This window comes from Ascaphus truei, chromosome 1 (assembly GCF_040206685.1).
Source record: "Ascaphus truei isolate aAscTru1 chromosome 1, aAscTru1.hap1, whole genome shotgun sequence".
NCBI lineage: Eukaryota > Metazoa > Chordata > Amphibia > Anura > Ascaphidae > Ascaphus > Ascaphus truei.
In genome coordinates, this window is record NC_134483.1 from 120,633,997 (window position 1) to 120,654,721 (window position 20,725).

Here is a 20,725-nt window from a genome sequence, read left to right on the forward strand (position 1 = left end):
ATACCAGCACAGCACAGGAGTAGAAGAAAATAAATAAAGTATTTCTTAAGTCCAACAAGTAAACATTTAGCCTGACATTTCAGTCCCTAGTGGACCCCTGAAGGTCACTCTGGGGACCGCAACGCGGGCCTAAATATTTGCTTGTTGGACTTAAGAAATACATTATTTTTTCTACTCCTGTGCTGGTAATTTGGATCCCAGTTGTGATCCTTACAGACCTATGTTTGTGTGTATTCTCGTTGTTATTCATTCGCTATAAAGATCTTTAGTTACAAGAAAATATACTCAAGTTTCAAATGAAGTGTCATTTTTTTGTATTATATATTCTCAGAGTTGGTGTGGCATACATATCTATTCCAATAAATAATGAAAACACTGTTCAGACAGTAGTTCAGGAGATTCTCCTGCAGCTTGGACGACAGGTAATTGTTATTTTGTGTATTGTAGTAATAATAAATCCAGTGATCAATCTTTTGTCTTAATAAAAGCGCTTATATAAATTTTCCTTATTTTTTTTTTTTAGAAGGAAAGTCTAGAGGATTTCAGACTGGTGGAAGTTGTTATGGGTAGCAAGCAAGGTAAGATTATTTATTTAAATGTATATCTACACAGTTTAAAACAACATTTTAAATTTGGTGATAAATATTCCCCTGCCATTAAAACAACATGCAATAAATATCTCTCTGGCTCCATTGCAAAACATCTGAAAACAGAAGTAGTACACTTTATTGAGAATTGGGTGCTAATAATACAGATTTATATATAGAAATTATTGCATTGATTTCTAATGACCAAACTTCATCACAACTTATACGGTGGTACTTTTGTAATTAATATCTTCAAGAATGCATCAGTGACAGTTACATTTGTAGTTCATCAGCATTTGTATGTCTACTCCCTTCCTTACCATTCAGTTACTGTCGCAAATTTAGCAAACATTTGTCTACAATGAAATGGCGATGTTGTATCAAAACACACGTAATACCTGGGTTATGCAGGCAGGGTTGTTGCTTTAAAATTATATTAATACAGTATTTTTTTCTCTCCTATTTTGATTAGTGCAGAGAACGATTTTGCCAGACAAAGACTGTATTATTGACAGACTTAACGATATAAGAAAGGTTTGTAATCCTTACAATGTTCATTTTGCTATAGATTGAACAAACCATTTTATGATCTGTATTTTGGTTGTTATGAAGTGTTTGTGTCCTGCACATGCCCCATTGATGGTGTGTTAAGGCATTGGAAGATCCCTTATTAAGAGATAATCTGATCTGCCGTGCTGCAGACGGCGCATTTCCTCCTTCGGTGATCGTTGTATTATTATATGCCTGATGGCATAGGAGGATCCCATAATGGCTTTAATCCTGAATAATTGATCCTCTGGTGCAGGATTCTTTTTGGTTTAATTATGTTATTTTAACTGTTTTTCATTCTGTTCTTGCTGCCCTATAAATCATAAATAGGAAATGTTCATGTTTCTAAATGTCCTGAATATTGAAAACTAATCTTTGTTTTTGTGTTTTTAGGCGTCTTTACGCGAGATGAACCAAACAAGAATTTATATAGAAGAAAACACAAAGTCAGACATAAAAATAAATATTTTGATTGTTGGCTTACCTCTGTTGCTTTCTGGTGAAGAATACACTGATATCTTAAAAGATAACTTGGATATAAAAAGTGAGTGAATGATCTCATACTGAAAAATGTAATGTGAATATGATTTTCAATTTGCAAATTGAGATTCTTGATCTCCCTTGCAGGCAAGATTTAATTTGGTCAAGAAAAATATGACGTGCGCTTATGATATAATGTGAATTAAAAAGGTGTGTAACCTAAATGCTAAATATGTGTATATTAAGGACATACTTGACATGCCAGGACATACTTGAAAACGAGAGGTAACTTTCAATGTATTACTTCCTGGTAAAAGATTTTATAAATAAAAATAAATAAATATAACCACTCTAGGTACGTGTTATAACAATACACACAAAAAAAAACCTTGGCTCGAGTGATTAAAGTGCAATCACAATTATACAAATGTATCAAAGAAAATATGAATATATATTATGTAGTCAATAATTAATAGTGTTAATGAATATATTGAGAGAAGAAAAGATTAATACATGAAATATGAACCCTGGAGTCATATTCTGCGTAGTACATAGATATTCTACGTAGTAACAGACAGACCAGTCTGTGGATATGAAAAATGGGAAAAAGCAAAAAAAAGCACCCAGAATCCAATATTCAGAATGCAAACAATTTACTGATGACAAATATATTGAAACAAGTAAAAAAAACACAGTATAAATAAAAATAATAATACAAAAATGCCCACGACCGAATAGTGTATCTGCTTGTTACCATAAACCTAACAATTTGTGCATTAGGATTGAAATAGAGTCCAATAGAAGCGTAAAAATGGAACAGGTCCATACAATACACGGAGTCTCTGATATTACCACTACGATTAAGGGAATGGATATTTTAAAGGTCATACATGCCTGTTGTCCAGGACAGATGGAATTTGAATTGTGTGGGTAATCAAATCACACGGCCTGAATGGAGATCAAACATATCTATGGGCAAGAGAATGATGTTCGATCTCATTGCTAATCCTGTAAATAAAGCACTTGAGGAAAGTACCTGTAGACTTCCTTGTCCGGAGTCGGAGGCTGCTGTTGTTGGAGGACAATCACCTCTGTTCCTACATATGTTGCAGACCTTGGCTCGAGTGATTAAAGTGCAATCACAATTATACAAATGTATCAAAGAAAATATGAATATATATTATGTAGTCAATAATTAATAGTGTTAATGAATATATTGAGAGAAGAAAAGATTAATACATGAAATATGAACCCTGGAGTCATATTCTGCGTAGTACATAGATATTCTATAATAATAATAATAATACAAAAATGCCCACGACCGAATAGTGTATCTGCTTGTTACCATAAACCTAACAATTTGTGCATTAGGATTGAAATAGAGTCCAATAGAAGCGTAAAAATGGAACAGGTCCATACAATACACGGAGTCTCTGATATTACCACTACGATTAAGGGAATGGATATTTTAAAGGTCATACATGCCTGTTGTCCAGGACAGATGGAATTTGAATTGTGTGGGTAATCAAATCACACGGCCTGAATGGAGATCAAACATATCTATGGGCAAGAGAATGATGTTCGATCTCATTGCTAATCCTGTAAATAAAGCACTTGAGGAAAGTACCTGTAGACTTCCTTGTCCGGAGTCGGAGGCTGCTGTTGTTGGAGGACAATCACCTCTGTTCCTACATATGTTGCAGACCGAAGCTGGTCAAGTGTGGAAACCGTGAGAGAGCTTAAAGGCACCAGTGCTCGCAAATGCCACAGGCTAGCACAATTTTATTTTGTAGAGTTTGCAGATAAAGCTCTACTCAAAGCATTCCAGCTGATAATGTGGCAAAGTGTAGATAATCCAAAACTGTTGCAGCCGAGTGCAAGCCACCCTATGTGTTTCGTAGCTCTTGGCCACTTTGTTAGGGTTACACCAAACCCCCTCTGTACCTTTTCACACCCAACTTGCACTGAGACTGTCTACTACTGCACTGAGACTGTCTACTACTATTTATAGCGTCCCTCTAAATGGTATAATTGTTCTAATAGGCACCAAAACATTATGTATGTATGTATGTCTTTATTTATATAGCACCATTAATGTACATAGTGCTTCACAGTAGTAATATAGTAGTAGTAGTAGTAGTATTTCACACCCAATGCCCCAGCCTGGGTCCTAGCTGTCTACACCAGCAATATGTGTTAACATACACCAAACCCCCTCTGTACCTTTTCACACCCAACTTGCACTGAGGCTGTCTACTACTGCACTGAGACTGTCTACTACTAATTGTAGCGTCCCTCTAAATGGTTTAATTGTTCTAATAGGCACCAAAACATTATGTATGTATGTATGTCTTTATTTATATAGCACCATTAATGTACATAGTGCTTCACAGTAGTAATACACGTGACAATCAAATAACAAGTCATACAAATAACAGGTCATGGGAATAAGTGCTTCAGACATAAAAATAAAATTTTGGAAGCGGAGTCCCTGCTTCGAAGAGCTTACAATCTAATTGGTAGGTAGGAAGAGCGTACAGAGACTTTGGCATACGTAGGAGGGTACGTAGGAGGGCATTTGGCTCAGTGCGTCTGCAGGGGGCCAAGCTTTATGTATCGTGTATAGTATTAGCCACAGTGCTACTCATATGCTTCATTAAGCAAGTGGGTCTTAAATGTGGATAGAGAGGGTACTAGTCGGGTATTGAGGGGAAGGGCATTCCAGAGGTGTGGGGCAATCAGTGAGAAGGGTTTAAGGCGGGTGAGGGCTTTAGATACAAAGGGGGTAGAGAGAAGACATCCTTGAGCAGAACGCAGTCAGGATGGTGCATAGCGAGAAATTAGGGCTGAGATGTAAGGAGGGGCAGTGTGACGGTAGCTTTGAGACAGGCTATGAATAATACACCACCAAATATAACTGGGTTGAACTGGACGAGACTTAGATATGATAAAATATAATTTATTCCTTGAAAAAGGTGAACACACGAGATATACAAATAACAGACAAAATATGGACACTCACTTAAGATGGAAATGATGAAACAGTCATAATTCTGGACTTGCAGTTTATACAGCAATCTTCAAAAATCACCAAGACACGAAAGACATGAAGGACAATAGCCATAGGCTGAGCCTGGTTCTTATTCAATTATTTCCCATTGAACACAACCTAAACCCAGCCTCTCTCATAAATCAGTGGTGAGGTTGACAGTTTTCCTCAGAGTAAAACTACTCCCACCCAAGGACGTTTAAAAACTGCTTTTCCTATCTAAATAACTTCATACCTTCAGTTCAGTAGTACTTACTGGCACGCGAGACATATTAATACATTCCGTCACGCATGACGCTCCCAATGAGACTAAATATTACCGTGTAATACTAAAATTAAGAGAGATATTAATATCTGTCTCTTAGGACCGGCTAAACATCAGGTGTCTGTAATCATTATTTGCGGCTCGGTCCCCCGGTTACACATATGTAACTCTTAGCATGTTCAGCCGAGGACATCTCATAATATTCTTATATTTAATAAGGTCACTCATTCTGATATCTCCTTGCGTAACGGCACCCCTGGCCCCCATCAATACATCCTTTGAAGCAAGAACTCCTGTGTAGAGAACATTTGTCACCGGTGCTATATTTCACACCCAATGCCCCAGCCTGGGTCCTAGCTTTCTACACTAGCAATATGTGTTAACATACACCAAACCCCGTCTGTACATTTTCACACCCAACTTCAATCAAGCCTTTTGAAGCCCAGATATTTCTGAAAAGACACCACGCATCCTAATGTATTTTCCTATACTACAGCTCATTAACCCCTTAAGCCCCAGTGTGTGTGTGGTGCAGACACTGGCCCAGAAACAATACATTTATACAGGGGAATCAACAGTTGGATGGCTGAAGCAAGGCAAAAACACATTACTGGACCCCAGTCCAGTTAACCCCTTGCTTCCCAGGTGAGTAGAGGGTGGCCAAATGGGGTGTAACCCCTTTAATCCCGGGCTAAATCCCCTCTCTCTTGACAGGCAGGCTTTAAAAGTGAGGGGGAAAATTCAGTGTGAGATACAGGATTTGATAGGAAGCCAGGAGAGTGATTTCAGCAGGGGAGACGCCAAGACAGAGGTAGGAAAGAGTAGAGTGATTCTGGCAGCAGTGTTTAGGATAGATTGTAGGGGAGACAGGTGAGAGGCAGGAAGGCTGGACAGCAGGAGGTTGCAGTAATCGAGACGGGAGAGAATGAGGGCCTGAGTCAGAGTTTTACTAGTGGAGCAACAGAGGAAAGGGGTATCTTTGTAATATTGCGGACGAAAAAACGTCAGGTTTTAGAAACGTTTTGAATGTGAGATGAGAATGTGAGAGAGGAGTCGAGTGTGACCCCTAGTCAGCGTGCTTGAGCTACTGGGTGAATGATAGTATTTCCAACAGTAATGTGGAAGGAGGTAGTTGGGCCACGTTTGGGAGGAAGTATGAGGAGCTCTGTTTTTGCCATGTTAAGTTTGTCGGCAGAGGGCCATCCATGATGACATCACAGAGAGACATTTTGAAAGCTTGTTCTGTACAGCAGTTGTAAGTTCAGGGGTTGAAAAGTAAATTTGTGTGTCATCATCATAGAGGTGATATTTAACCCCAAGAGATGTGATTAGGTCACTTAGAGAAAGTGTGTACAGAGAAAAGAGGAGAGGTCCTAGGACAGAGCCCTGGGGCACCCCCACAGAGAGATTGATAGAGGAGGTGTTGACAGAAGAGACACTGAAAGTACGATGGAGAGGTAAGAGGAGATCCAGGATAGAGCTTTTTTATGAATACTAAGAGTATGGAGAATGTGGAGGAGAAGAGGGTGGTTCATGGTCTCAAATGCTGCACAGAGGTCGAGTAATCTGAGCTGAGTGTAATGACCTCTCTCTTTGGCAGCATGGAGGTCATGAGTCAAGGAAGGCAGGAGGAGAGGTTGGAAGCGGTGTAGGATGGGAGGAGGAAACGGAGGGGATGTTCTGACGTATGGATTCCACCTTTTCCTTAAGATAGTCAGCAAAGTCCTGAGGTGAGATGGAGGAAGAAGAAAGAGGCACCTGAGGGTAATCTGAGTAGAGTCAAAGACAGAGACGAGTCGGCGTGGGTTAGACTTGTGTGTGTTGATAAGTGAAGAAAAGTAGGTTTGTTTAGCCTGAGAGAGGATACAAACAGTTGTATCAAAAAGATGAAAGATGTCACTGAACTGAACAGAGCGCAATAAAAATATATAGTTGCCTATAGTGATACAATAATGTATTATGTTGCCAGATAGTATCAGTAAATATATAAAGTACTTTGAATGCATAAAAAGCATGTCTTGAAATAAACAAATTATAATATAAGAAAATACATCAACTTGATTAAAATATATGTATATACACATATACATGCATGCATATATCTATATCAAAAGTGAGAAGAGCACGCTACATAGTATGTAAATGTATAAAAAATAGAGATATTTTTAAAAAACGGACAACAAGTGACCACTCGCATGGTATGAGACAAAGATGATTGTCATCCACTGACGAAGCCATACACTCTTAGTGGTGAAACGCGTAGAGGAGGGCCACCCAGGGGAGGAGAGAAGGTGAGGACTTGTGCCGAGCGAGCGCCGATCCCAGAAGACCTACCGGAAGTGACGTCACACTTTGGAGACCGCAGGGGAACCGAGCTGTTGCAGTGCTGCGAGTGACCACGCAGCATCCAGCCACAAGCGGGGGAGTTGTTACAACGCACCAAACGGAGGCGGCGGGGTGAGCGATGGCGGTACCACATCCTCTCTTCCTTCACAGATATTGTGATACATGCTGTTTTAAATTTATTTTATTGGAAGTGCGCATTTTTATCACATATATAAACACCTACCTTTATATCATTTATCTGCACCATGCATATGTTCTTTTGTCTTTACATCATCATCATCACACTGAACACCTGGAGTGGAGTGCATCAAAGCCTAGATACAGGAGATCGTATTTCTAAAGATACCAATTGTTGCCTCTACACTACTTACATCTAGTAAGTAGGCCACACACTCGAGCCAAGATTTCTGTGAAATTATTCACTTATACCGATACACCTGCACTGAGAGTGCTGTTTTCTGTTGTTTTTTCCGCATGCTCCCCCTGGGCTGCAAGACAAATGAGACAAAGATGAACATTGGAATAAAGACATCAGATTACCGGAACCAGCTTGAAGGATATAGTCAACAGTCGTAGGCAAATACAGTCAGATGGAAAACGTCTCCCTATATATGTCAACCAGCGGCATAGAAATAAACCCACAAGGGGCTCGATTCGCCAATGAGCTGGAGTAATGAGTAGGAGACGCTGGTGAGAATGTATTATGCTTGCCCCCTTTTTTCCATGTACCTATTTTTGTCTATTAAAATTGTGGCTTTATAAGTTTTATGTTGATTTTAACTTCAATGTTTTATGTATGTGTATATATATATATATATATATATATATATATATATATATATATATATATATATATATGTATGTGTATATATATATATGTATGTGTGTATATATATATGTATGTGTATATATATATATATGTATGTGTATATATATATATATATATTTGTATATACGTATGTGTGTGTGTGTGTGTGTGTTATTTAATTATAGCTCTATAGTGATCAGCTGCGTTAGCTCTGTTTGGATTGGCTACTTTATTTTCTCCCACTAGTCCAATCACAGGGGCTCACCGGGGTTATACAGTAGACTGCCTCGGAATATTTTAATACTATTCCCTGATGACGTCAATTTACACTTACGAAACGCGTTGGAATTGAGGCATCATTTCATGCTATCATTGCAAGCTTCACCTATTACACATTTTGGGACTTTACTGCAAGCTGCACTCTAAGTGTAGTTCTTCTTTAGACTACTTCACCACACGGGTTGCAAGCGACGGGAGTCCTCTGACGTCATAGGCACTCGCCTGAGCTCTGCCACATGCAGTCATCGTTTCCTGACAGTGCGAAGGGACTACACAACGATCCACACGTCGCGGGAAGCCTGACAGAACAGGGCTGAGGAGATTGCCTATAAGAGCTGGTGTCCCCGGGAATAAAGGATCCTGGTTGTCCTACTGGGCTGGGAGCGCACGATCGGATGGCCAGTGTTGGAGTTGCAGAGTGTGGTAACATGTCCCCAACATGTCTTACTTTTTTACTATAACCTTGATGTACGTGCAATACTACTTACCTCCTGATTGGAAATGTCAATATATTTTTTACATACTGTACTAAACTGAGATTTTGCGTTGTTTGTCTTTTCCCTTGTCTACAAGGGTTTAGTTTGCTGAGCCACTCTATGCAAGCAGCAGCTTCTCATACAGAATAATACAGGTTTATTCATTCCTGTTGTTTTTCTATCCTGTACTTGTGATCTATATATTGTATACACTATATTAATTTACACAGGCAATATATACGTATCCACTTTATTTTTCACACTATCACTTATTGATTAATTAATCACTATATATTTTATATATATTATTTCACGATCTGGTGCGCGGTGTATTTTTTCACCTTTTTGTCGCTGGTGAGAATACCAACCAAAGTCCACACTTAATCTGCCGAGAGAACAAGGCTCAGCAAAGTATCTGGCCGCTCCTCCTTCTCTTACCGTGCACGCCAAAACTGGAACAACCTACCGGAGACTCTCACTTTCACCACCAGTTTAAGTTCTTTCAAAACCAAAGCTGTCTCACATTTTTATCTGGTCTGTAACTGTTATATACACCCATAATATATATTATCTTTAAGTATGCATGCAATTTCTTGTATATAATGTATACCCTGTTCACTTGTGTAACTGTATATGTAACCATGTATTATTTGTCATTTTAACACCTGTGCCCGGGATATACTTGAAAACGAGAGGTAACTCTCAATGTATTACTTCCTGGTAAAATATTTTATAAATAAATAAGAACACTGCTCCGACAGGTATGGGAACGCCAAACCGCTTGTCTTCACTGTATAATTCCTCATGCACGGTATTGCGCAGCGTAACGTGATGATGTAAGAACGGTGATACGTGGAAAATTAGTGAATAAGCGCTAGTTATAACATACTATACAAGCAACATACAAATGTGTAAATATTATTGGTGTTAAAGTTCAAATATCCTTGAAGTACAATGGCAGCCTAACCGGTCCGATTGGTTGTCTCCAAAACCAGAAGGGACTTGGATATGCACATTACCTTTATGGTGCCAGTGATGACAGTCCTAACGAAGAGTATATTGAGCCAACCAAACCTTTAGATGATTCCAGATGTGATTAGCTGGTTTCTAGCGTCCAAGGGTTTCTGCTCATCCAATCATAAAGATATGTGGCTGATGAGAGAAAAACATGCAAAGCACCAAAGGTGCATTACCTTTGACATTTATTGAGATGACTGTGACGGAGATTAAACAAATGCTAACCAGTGCAGTGTGGCATTAGAAAACCTCCTTGAGGATACAAAATATTGACATGTATATAATACAAGAAAATGCTGTATAAGCTAAAAAGATTGGAAATGAGCTGGATTGTATTTGCTCCAAATGATCCTATTGGAATCGAATCTCCAAGTTTAATTAAAAACTGGAATCCTACCCACGATCAGTCCTGTGGACTTGTGCCTGTAAGTAGGAACCACTGTAAGTCATCTCCTTAAGTGTGAAAAGTAATGCACCATTGGTGCTTTGCATGTTTTTCTCTTGTCATCCACATATCTTTATGATCGGATGATACTACGAGCAGAAACGCATGGACGCTAGAAACCAGCTAATCACATCTAGAATCATCTAAGGGTTTGATTGGCTCAATATACTCTTCTTTATGACTGTCATCACTGGCACCATATAGGTGATGACATAAGAAGCCCTACACGTTTCGTCATCACATGACTTAATCAGTCATAGTGTATTGCATCACCTGCTCTAATTTTTATTTTATTCAACACTATTTGAATCCTATCTAATACTTTAATTGTTATGTTGATGGCAACAAGCAGATACACTATTCTGTCCCATGCATTTTTTCTTGTTTTTTTTTTTTTTTTACTTGTTTCAATATATTTGTCATCAATAAATTCTGAATATTGGATTTTGGGCGCTTTTGTTTCCCCCAAAGATTTTATTTTGTGGCTGGGACTAAATTAAATCCTCTAATTTCAAATGTGATGATTGCAGAGCCCAATGAGGCTTATCTGTGATTCAGTCATTGCAAATCCATGTGGCAACTAACGTTTCCTTGGCTACACGTACAGTCACGTTTTAGTTATTGTTGTGGTTATTCATTAAACTGATTTAGTGCCCCCAGGGGCAGGATAGTAATTTTATTAAAACAATATATTTTTTAAAGCATGATTTTAGAACTACTGTAACTTAACCATTTTTTTTCTCTTTTTGCAGCTAACTTACTTTCTGTAGTCCTAACATACTCCTCACACGGTACGTTTTTATTTTTTATCTTCCTAAAAATCAGTTGACTTATGTTTGTTTTTGTTTTTTTGAGAGAGAGAGATATAGAGAGAGAGATATAGAGAGAGAGATATAGAGAGAGAGATATAGAGAGAGAGATATAGAGAGAGAGATATAGAGAGAGAGATATAGAGAGAGAGAGATATATTCCTCTGGCTTGGGTCCGGATATATATGAATATATAGAGAGAGAGACGGATACATACACACATACATACAGTATATACACACTAAAGAAGCAGGGACGTGATGAAAGTTAATACACTGTTGACACCATGTATAAAGAGGAAACAAATAAAATCTTTGTTTAGAATACAATTATACAACGTAAAAACCTAGTTAAGCATAAACAAAGCATATACTGTTGGGATTCATTCAGTGGTCTGGTTTAAAATACTACATCACAGTCATAATCATTCATTTGCACTGTGCGCTTACTTTCCAGGTGCTGTTGTACTGGAAATATCTTGTTTTTCTGAAGCAGAAAGGATATTTATGCTACTAAAAGATACCGCTGTTAACAACAAGCAACTTACGGGTGTTATAATTCCTCATATTATGGTAAGTGCAACAAGATTTGAATCATAGTATAATCTTAAACATGCTACTCGCCTCTTTCTTACATTTAAAAACTTGCCAAATATAATTTTCAACATCAAAATGCCATATTACACCAATTCTGCCAATTTCCTAATGCTAAAAGGCTACTGCAATAAAAGATGAGCAGAGCATGTAACTCTGGGATTTTTCATTCTGGTGCTCCGTGGCCACCATTTGGGAGGGGGGGGGGGGCTCAGCAGCAGCAGCCACCCGATCACTGCGATCCTTCCTCTCCCTGCTGTCTGCGCCTGAAGTCGCGTTCATTTTCCGGCTGACAGGTGGAGAGAGCTGTGGACCGGCACAGGCTCAAAAAGAGATAGGAGAGGGAGAGAGAGCGTGTGTGTGTGTCTCAGGCTCAAAGAGAGCTAGGGGGAGGTGGATGGAGGGGGGAGGGATAGTGTAAGGCTGCGCTTATAGTGCTGGCGACAGTGACGCGACGTTGCGTCAAAACAAATGCATTGCCACCATCACGTGCGCTTCTAGTAAGCTATGGAGCGATGGCTTGGTCGCGATCGCTGGCAGTAATCTCAATTAGATATTTCCAGCTACCGCAGCCTACCGTCACCAGCACTGTAAGCGTAGCCTAAGGGAGCGAGGGAATAGTGTAAGAGAGCAAGGTTGGGAAAGTGTTAGGGGGAAGAAGGGTAGAGAGCATAAGGGGGAAGAGGGGTAGAGAGCGTAAGGTGGAGGAAGATAGAGATGGATAAACGGGAGGAGGGGAGGAGAAAGGATTGGGGTTCCCCAGAATTTCACAATCTAATTCTAGGGTTCCTTACCAAAAAAAGGTTTTTAAACCACTGATGTAACTGATTTTCTTTTTTCCACAATGTATGGAGAACAATGTAAATAGCAAAATAGATTCTTAGTATTTTTAGTAGCATTCTCAAGTATTTCTTTGTAACAGGACACCCATGTGCCTAGCGCTGCGCACCTGCCTAGTCATGCGCGCCTGCCTAGCCATGCGCGTCTAGTGGTGCACGCCTAGCCATGCGCGCCTGCCTAGTCATACGCGTCTAGTGGTGCGTGCCAGTGATGCGCGTCTGCCTAGTCATGCGCGTCTAGTGGTGCACTCCTAGTTATGCGCATCTAGTGGTGCGCGCCTCGTTATGCGCACGCCTAGGGATGCGCGTCTAGTCATGCGCTGCATGAAAATAAAACAGGATTCAATGAAATAGAAAATCCCTGAGTTGTTAGATTTGAAAACGAACATTTTAATTGTGTAAATTAATTATGGTTCATAATCACATTAATTTTCTCAAGCTACAGCCATATAACTGCCACACTATTGTTTTTTTTTCTACTGTACAACTGTACTGTACTGTAGTTGGCCAAGTAAAATCAACTTCCCTACATTAATACTTTTCTTTTGCAAATATCCCAGAGGTATTCAGCACTAGAAATGAACAGCAAAAAGCTATTTGTGGTCAAATATTCTATATGTGTTAATATTCTTTCCATAAATAATGTCATATGGTTTTTGTGCAACTCTTTTTGTGGGACGTTGTGTGTCCATTTGTATCGGACAATGTTCTGAATCTTTTTAGTTGCCCAACACGAGTTCTTTATAAATGAGATTACAGCGTAGAGAGCTCTCAAAATCGTACAGATCTCATCTTGAGGTGTGTGTGTGTGTGTGTGTGTGTGTGTGTGTGTGTGTGTGTGTGTGTGTGTGTGTGTGTATATATGTGTGTGTATTTGTATATGTATGTATGTATGTATTAGCAAGGGAATTATTTGTACCCTAATGTGAACATTATAAGTATATAAACAAGAGCATGTTGCTAGGAATATTCTGTATATGTATAATATATTGATATTCATTTTCTTAAGTTAATAGAAACAATTGTTTGTTGTGTATTATTACCTTGGATATGTAGCTGTTTTACCTGCTATTAATCACGTTACTTAATTCCTACTGTTTCACACATCCTGATTTCGAACTTGTTTATCTTGACTGTAGCCGTTTACCTTTCATGGAGTATACTGTATACTGTAGCAGTCAAAATTCCTAGTTATTGTTGGCTTTAAAGCAACACTGGGAATCTTGTTTACGTTTGAATATTTAGTTAATTACATGCACATGATAAGAATTTAGGAGTACAGTGAGCTTCCTATTCATGATGAAGGCAATAAATCACATCACATCTTCATTGTTATGTGAAGTCTGCAGTCTCTTTGTAAGAGATGTGTGCAGAGGTATGTAATGGAGATGTTTTAGGGTGAAATTATATCTTGGCTTTAATGAGCCTATTCCTTTATCCTGGCAAAACATACAAAAATAACAAACCTCTATCCCTTTGTAAGGGCTAATTTACTTTACCAGACCCTATCTGCAGGACTGGAGGGATATTCCCATACCAGCCTATCCCCCCAAAGTCTCAGGAGGTACCTTAAGCAGGTAGCCCTCCATGTCAGGTTCCTGGGTTCTCTGTTTCCAGGAAATATGGGTGTCTGGGTGTCTTCATCTCAGCACAGCCTTTGTACTCAAGACAATGTCTGTGTGCAGGCTTCTCTGCTCTCCTTCTGTCAGCCCCAATGTGAGCTAAAGAATTTCTCTTCTATTTCCCCCAGGATTCTTTTCTTAGAGCTGTAATGTGGCCAGGTGGAGTCTAGTTAATTGCCTGTCTGCAATTAACCAGCTCCCTGCTGGATTTAGAGGCAGTTTCTCTCAAACAGTGATAAGTCCCTGTTAAACACTTGTCACAGGAATAGTCGTTATTTCTGCAGAAGTTTTTGGGAAAGTGAACCTGGTACTAATAATAATTTGGCTTCAAATGCAAAGCAAAACAAAAAAATGTTTGATATGTTCAAAATTATTACCCTCTTTTCAATTGCTAAATTGCCTTTCCAACAAATGTTATATGTTGGTCTTAAATGTAGGAATCATAATTGAATTTGATTCTTCAACATTGAAAATATTATAGTGACCCCTAGTGGTTTACTGTAGCTTTTGGCTACACTAGTAAACCATAAATAAGGACAAGCCCTTTGAAAGATATAGGTGAATAAATGGTCTAAAACATTGTGGTTATATATGACCGCACATCAATACCAGCAAAACAATTGTCATGCAATTGCGCCATTTCCTTTTTTTCCCCTCTTCTGAATGCATGAGATTGTACTACATTTGAATATAGATCCTCCTTCGTTAAAGACACTGTCCCGTATTTTACAAAAGTTGTGATACTTAATTAGACACCTTCCGGCGCCAGGAAGATCAGTGCTCATTCAAGTGAATGGACTTTAAGGTGTCTAATGACACCAACTACAACTAGTAAGTAAATATGCTCCAGTGTCTCCACCACTAGGACACTCCATTTAGGTGTGTTTGGCCAGAAAACCACAGCACGTTCTGCTTACACTGACAGAGGTTAATAAAGATCTGAAGTCGGGTACATTGGAAAATGATGGGGGGGGGGGAAATGTTCCCTGGGCTTGTGCCAATATTCCCTGGGCTTGTGCCAATATTCCCTGGGCTTGTGCCAATGTTCCCTGGGCTTGTGCCAATGTTCCCTGGGCTTGTGGCAGTAATTCTGTAGAAGACATTGTTACAGGAAAACGTAAAGTAGTGTAGAATGAGTATGATTACATTGTTAGAAGCCAGGAGGCTTTGGAGTGCAAATGTTGAGTTCCATAAATTACTTGATCATTGTTATTTTTTGTGATTGCTTTGCTCAGTGCAGAATAAATCAAGCTGAAACACAAATTTTTGTAACTTACGTTGTTAAATTCACGTATTTAACGGTCATTTTTTTTTCTATGAATATTTTTTTATCTTAAAGAAAGACAGAACATTGATAGTATGTCAATTCAGCTTGCCAAAGCAATCCATATTGCAGTTATTATTTATTTATTTTATTTATTTAGTTGCCTTGAATATTAAAACGATCAGTACGTTTTCTATGCTACCCCTGTGTTTTTAGCACCATATCATTTTTTCCAATGTACTATACACTAACTACAATTTGCCATTACATATCAGACATTGGTGGATGTATAAATAATGTTCTATTGTTACTCTTAATCATCACATTACATAATACAACCAAACTATATTTCTTCTACTTGGTTTAACTTGCAGTACACCCAATATTGGGTGTTAGAATTACTTCTGTAGTACTGATACTAGAAAAGGAAACGCACACGTAATTATAATTGGTTATTCCGGTTTTAACCGAAAAATACTACAGCTTGATTATCTTGCACTTTCATTTAAAACTAAACGAATCATCCTTTCCTATTAAGTTCCACCTCTTGTGGTGGCCCTGTTCACAGGTACCAGACAAAAGAATCATGGGGGAGTATGGAAACTTAAAAAAAAAGTGCACCTACTGAACGCCAAATTCAAAAGTGTGTCAATTTCTTTTAATTGTTAACACTAATAAACACAGATTTAATGGGGGAAAAAGAAACGCTGAAAACCGGAATCCCTAATTACAATGCATACTGTATGTGGTTTGTTTGTAGGAAATCTAAAACCACGAAAGAAATTAAGTCAGAGCTTAAAGTTCACTTTAGAACATTTTTGAACTCCATTATATAATTTAAAGTAAGACGTTCAGTTGACCAATATCTCCAAGCCGGTATCCGATAGACTACAGATTGTAGTGTAGTGCGTAAAAATTACATAAAACCAGATGTCAGTAAGAAGATGCTACCAAACATTGGATCATATTTTTGTGTTGCCGTATCACAAGCGTTTTGAACTTAGAATGCTGAATAATTGTAGTACTTACAGTATATTTCCTCTCCAGTAAAGCTTTTCAGAGAGACTGCTGCTTATATTAAACGGCAAGCTAATACAACGTCTACGAAAGCGTTCTTTAATGAGCTAGATTCCTATTGTCCTTACTTGAAGTAAAGGATGTGACACACAAGCCTCAAAATACACACTGATGTAACTAGCAAAGCAACATAAACATTACCTGCTATTTTCAGCTTAGATAAGTCATTGGCAAGTATAACTGAAGATGGAGAATATAAATACTGTACATTATTGCCTTGTTAATTTTTTTTTATCATATATAATGATATTCTTGCCTTATTTTATGTATTTTGCCAAAAAATGTCCGGCTGTTAATCATTCTTTATGCCGATATCGTAGTTTAGAAACACATGAGAACTGATTAATTAAGATTTAGAGACGTCATGGTGTCCAGTGGTAAGCAACACAATATATTGATCCGTCAAAAAGGCCACACATTACCCTTAACCCTAACGAAGGAGAGCAGGGTGCTAAGGCCCACCTGGAATTTCCCAGAGTCCCTGGTGGGCTAGGTCCAACCCTGAATTTGCTTTCTATTGACCTCTCGCGCACACTCAGAATGTTATAATGTGTGTGTGTGTGTGCGTGTGTGTGTGTGTGCGCGCGTGTGTGTGCGCGCACATGTGTGTGCGCGCGTGTCATATTCTGTCTGAAACCCTTTAGACGTTTTTTTCACTCCACATCTAAGAATGTAATGTATTTTGAGTTAATTTCCATGGTATGCTTGTTTGTATTAGCAATATGCAGAGCCTCTAAATTCTCCTTCTGTCCCAGTCCACACCATGAATATATAATCCACCTATTTTAGCCCAAAATCTGATATGTGGATGTTTAATCAAATTGCCAGTCCAACCTTGGGAGAGGGCTGTGATTGTGGGCTGCCTGTGGGCTGCCTGTTTTATCACAGTATAATGGTTAAAAAGGCAGAAAGGTGAAAGAAGCAGAAGGAAATATGTATTTGGTCTGCCTTCAAGTGTGCACTTAGATATATAAGCAATGACTGTAAATGTTCAAAGTAATTAAGGGTTCAAGCTTGAACTATTATTATTTAATAATATCATTGGCATGTAAGTGTATGATGAAATTTAATACTAACGCTTGAACTAAATGCTAAATGTAGACATGAAGGAAAAGCCATAGGCCGCGCTTATAGTAGCGGCAACGGCGTGCAGCGGCAAAACAAATACATGATGTCCGTCGCGGGCGGCCACAGTGGGTGCTGCGCAGCAACAGAACGACCAAAATCGCTGTAGTCAAGGGATTGTGTGATTTACAGCGACGGCCGCACCATGTGACTGGCAGCAAGCCAATCACAGAGCTTCTGTCCTCCCCTTGCTGACACTAGTAGAGTGTAACTTTCGCTATAGCGACGGCGACATGTGATGTCAGCGGGTACGAGCCCATCGCCGCTACTGTTAAGCGCGGCCCTACACATACAGTATGCAGCATGTGATCAGTCTGTTCCAATAATTCCAATTCCAATATTTGTTTTGTTTTTTATTATCTGCCTGCACAGAGCCCGCTTGGTAAGCTTTTACTGCGTATGGTTTGACCATGCAGTTAAAAGTAATCTCCCCACCCCCACCCCACCCCCCAATTGTGATGTGTGTTTTAGAATAGCCATTTGTTAATCACCTTTAATGTGTGTTTTACAATAATCTTTACATTTGTTAGCATTATGCGTGATGCCTAAATCTGCAAACTTGGTACATGATGTATTAAAAAAATACTTTAGAAAAGAACTGTTACTTGTGTATTGTTTTTTTTCAATTGTGTAAGCATAACAGTGCAGGAAAGAGTTCAAGGTAAGTTATTTAGATGAAGGACATTTGTATTAAATTTAAAAAAAAATTAAAGCTTCTTTTCTAGGGATTATTTATCACCAGTAGTATTTCTAATTTCATGCACCTAACGCTTTGACTTGCTACATTACCAGGGTGGAATACTTGGTGGATGAAGTTTACTATTTTAAAATGCCTAATAAATAGAATGTACCACTAATCTTTTACAAAAAATCATATGTTTATTAAACTTAATCAACAATATGTCTTTGTAACCTTGTTTGAGCCCTCACAATAAAGAATTTCTAATGTAATCCTGTATAGTACAATGAGGACAGTGTTACCCGTTCATGTCACAAATGTAAACAAAAAAAATAGACTCTCTAAAATATGCCAGTATGTATATGAAAAGTAAATTTAAATCCACCAACTCAGTCTGTCAGTTGTAGAAAATCAATGTCAATACATGTACTACAGCTTTTATCCAATGCAAGACTTTCCCCCTGTTTTATCCCTATGTAAGGTGGGCAAAAACTTACAATATTAGTAAGGGAATAGTACTTGTATACAAAGGAATTTCAAGTATGTGCTCTATCGTTTATATTTTGCTTTTTACTAATAGTTTTGTTTTGGGAATTGCAGCAGGATAAGCTTCCCCAGAGCTCCTGTCCCCTTCTTGTGTTTGTGAACCCCAAGAGCGGAGGTCTCAAAGGTCGGGATCTTCTCTACAGCTTCCGCAAACTGCTGAACCCGCACCAAGTCTTTGATCTAACAAATGGGGGTCCTCTTCCTGGGTATGTTTTTCTAGTTTGTTTGTTTTTCTTGTTTGTTTTTTTTTTTTAATTTACTGTGTAAATTGATTACTTAAAAGGACTGCAAAGGAAACACAGTTTAGTAAAAGGGCAGTTGCACCAAGAACAGAAACATTTTTTTTTTTAAAACAATTTGCAAACAAAAGTGATGGTTTCATTGAATAAATGCAAGCATTTTTAAAGAAAAATGTAAGCATACATGCTTCTAAATATTAGAGTAGAAACGGATACACAAGTATATCCTATCAGGTGCATCAGAATGAGTAAAGTAACCGTTGCATAATGTATTTAGACCTTAGTTATCAGATGGCAACTGGCCCAGCTCTGGGCACCAATGGTTGCTTTAAAACTCACGGTTTAGGAGAGTAAACGCAGTGGATTGAATCTTCCGTAGCAGTGATGTAAATGTAGCACCGCCAACCCTTTCGTGACTGGAGCGTCACGTGGGGCGGTCAAGTGACCGGCGGTGATCTCCTCCGGTGTAGATGAGGTGGGGAAATGCCCGATATCGTGCCTCAGGTAAGCTGCTTGTTGTGGATGTGGCACCGCTACTCCCGGCGTGATTGCGGCATCGCGCACGGCTGTCACCTGACCAGCGGTGATCTCCGTGTGCACTGGTTACCCGGCGTGCATGACGGCAGTAGACAGCAAGGAAATTCCTCCAGCAGCAGCAGCAGGAAGGGTAGCGCAGCACAGCCGTAGACAAACAGGGTGTACACGTAGGTGGTGACTAAAAAAAGTTTTATTTAAACAGACATGTGTAGCTGATGGATCCTCTGACAAAGGCCTGAGGGCTGAAACGCGTCAGAAGATCCATCAGCTACACATGTCTGTTTAAATAAAACTTTTTTTAGTCACCACCTACGTCTACACCCTGTTTGTCTACGGCTGTGCTGCGCTACCCTTCCTGCTGCTGCTGGAGAAATTTCCTTCTAAATATTAGGAAAGTGTTGCTCTCCAGCTGTTTTCCCTACCTTTGGTCTGCCCCTTCCTTATCAGAAGAGATCGGGTGTGAGTTTTGCCTACTAAACACAGTGTCCTTACTCCAAATACTTTATAGCTGTCTAATCATAACCCTCCTTTAAACCCTTTAACATGTTTAAACATGTCTTTGGTTCATTTTGGTCCTATGAAGGATTGCAGTAGAACTGATTTTTTATGTGAGATAGCTATTCTAAAATATTGATATGTTTTCAACTTTCTGGTCAGTTTTCTCAATCCTTTATAAGATAATTTAATAAGTAATGATTTATTCAGCTAATAAGGCATCACAGAATATATGCTGCAGTGTGCGCGCGCACCCCAGTCCTCTATTGTACCTAACAGACTAAAAGCTATAGTAATTATACTTTCCCTATCACTCCACACCCTAAGAACAGTCCAAGCCAATCGGGTTGATGTTTGATAAGCAACTCCCATGTCATGTCAGCGATCTAGAACGTCATTATTCTTCTGTTCTGATAAACAGGTCAATTAAGATCAGTAGAAGTCACTTGTTTCATGACAGAACAATGTATGTTGCTACCCATTTTTCATCTTTAAAAGGCACATACCCTGTAGTGCAGTATATTCTGGGCCTCTCCCGCTTATCTTGAAGAATCCTTTTCTTTCCCGAAATCAGCAGAAATTCAGGAATACAAAGTTAA

At 38.9% G+C, this 20,725-nt stretch overlaps 1 protein-coding gene across 2 annotated transcripts in view; it reads left to right on the forward strand.

The window, feature by feature from the left end:
• DGKQ (diacylglycerol kinase theta) overlaps positions 1-20,725 on the forward strand; it is a 157,586-nt gene that overhangs the window by 107,745 nt on the left and 29,116 nt on the right. For both annotated transcript variants that reach the window (XM_075594267.1, XM_075594276.1), the window contains exons 10-16: positions 332-422; positions 524-578; positions 1,060-1,121; positions 1,530-1,680; positions 11,054-11,092; positions 11,567-11,682; positions 18,910-19,061. In XM_075594267.1, coding sequence (XP_075450382.1) covers positions 332-422; positions 524-578; positions 1,060-1,121; positions 1,530-1,680; positions 11,054-11,092; positions 11,567-11,682; positions 18,910-19,061 — 666 coding nt within the window. The remainder of the gene's footprint in view (positions 1-331; positions 423-523; positions 579-1,059; positions 1,122-1,529; positions 1,681-11,053; positions 11,093-11,566; positions 11,683-18,909; positions 19,062-20,725) is intronic.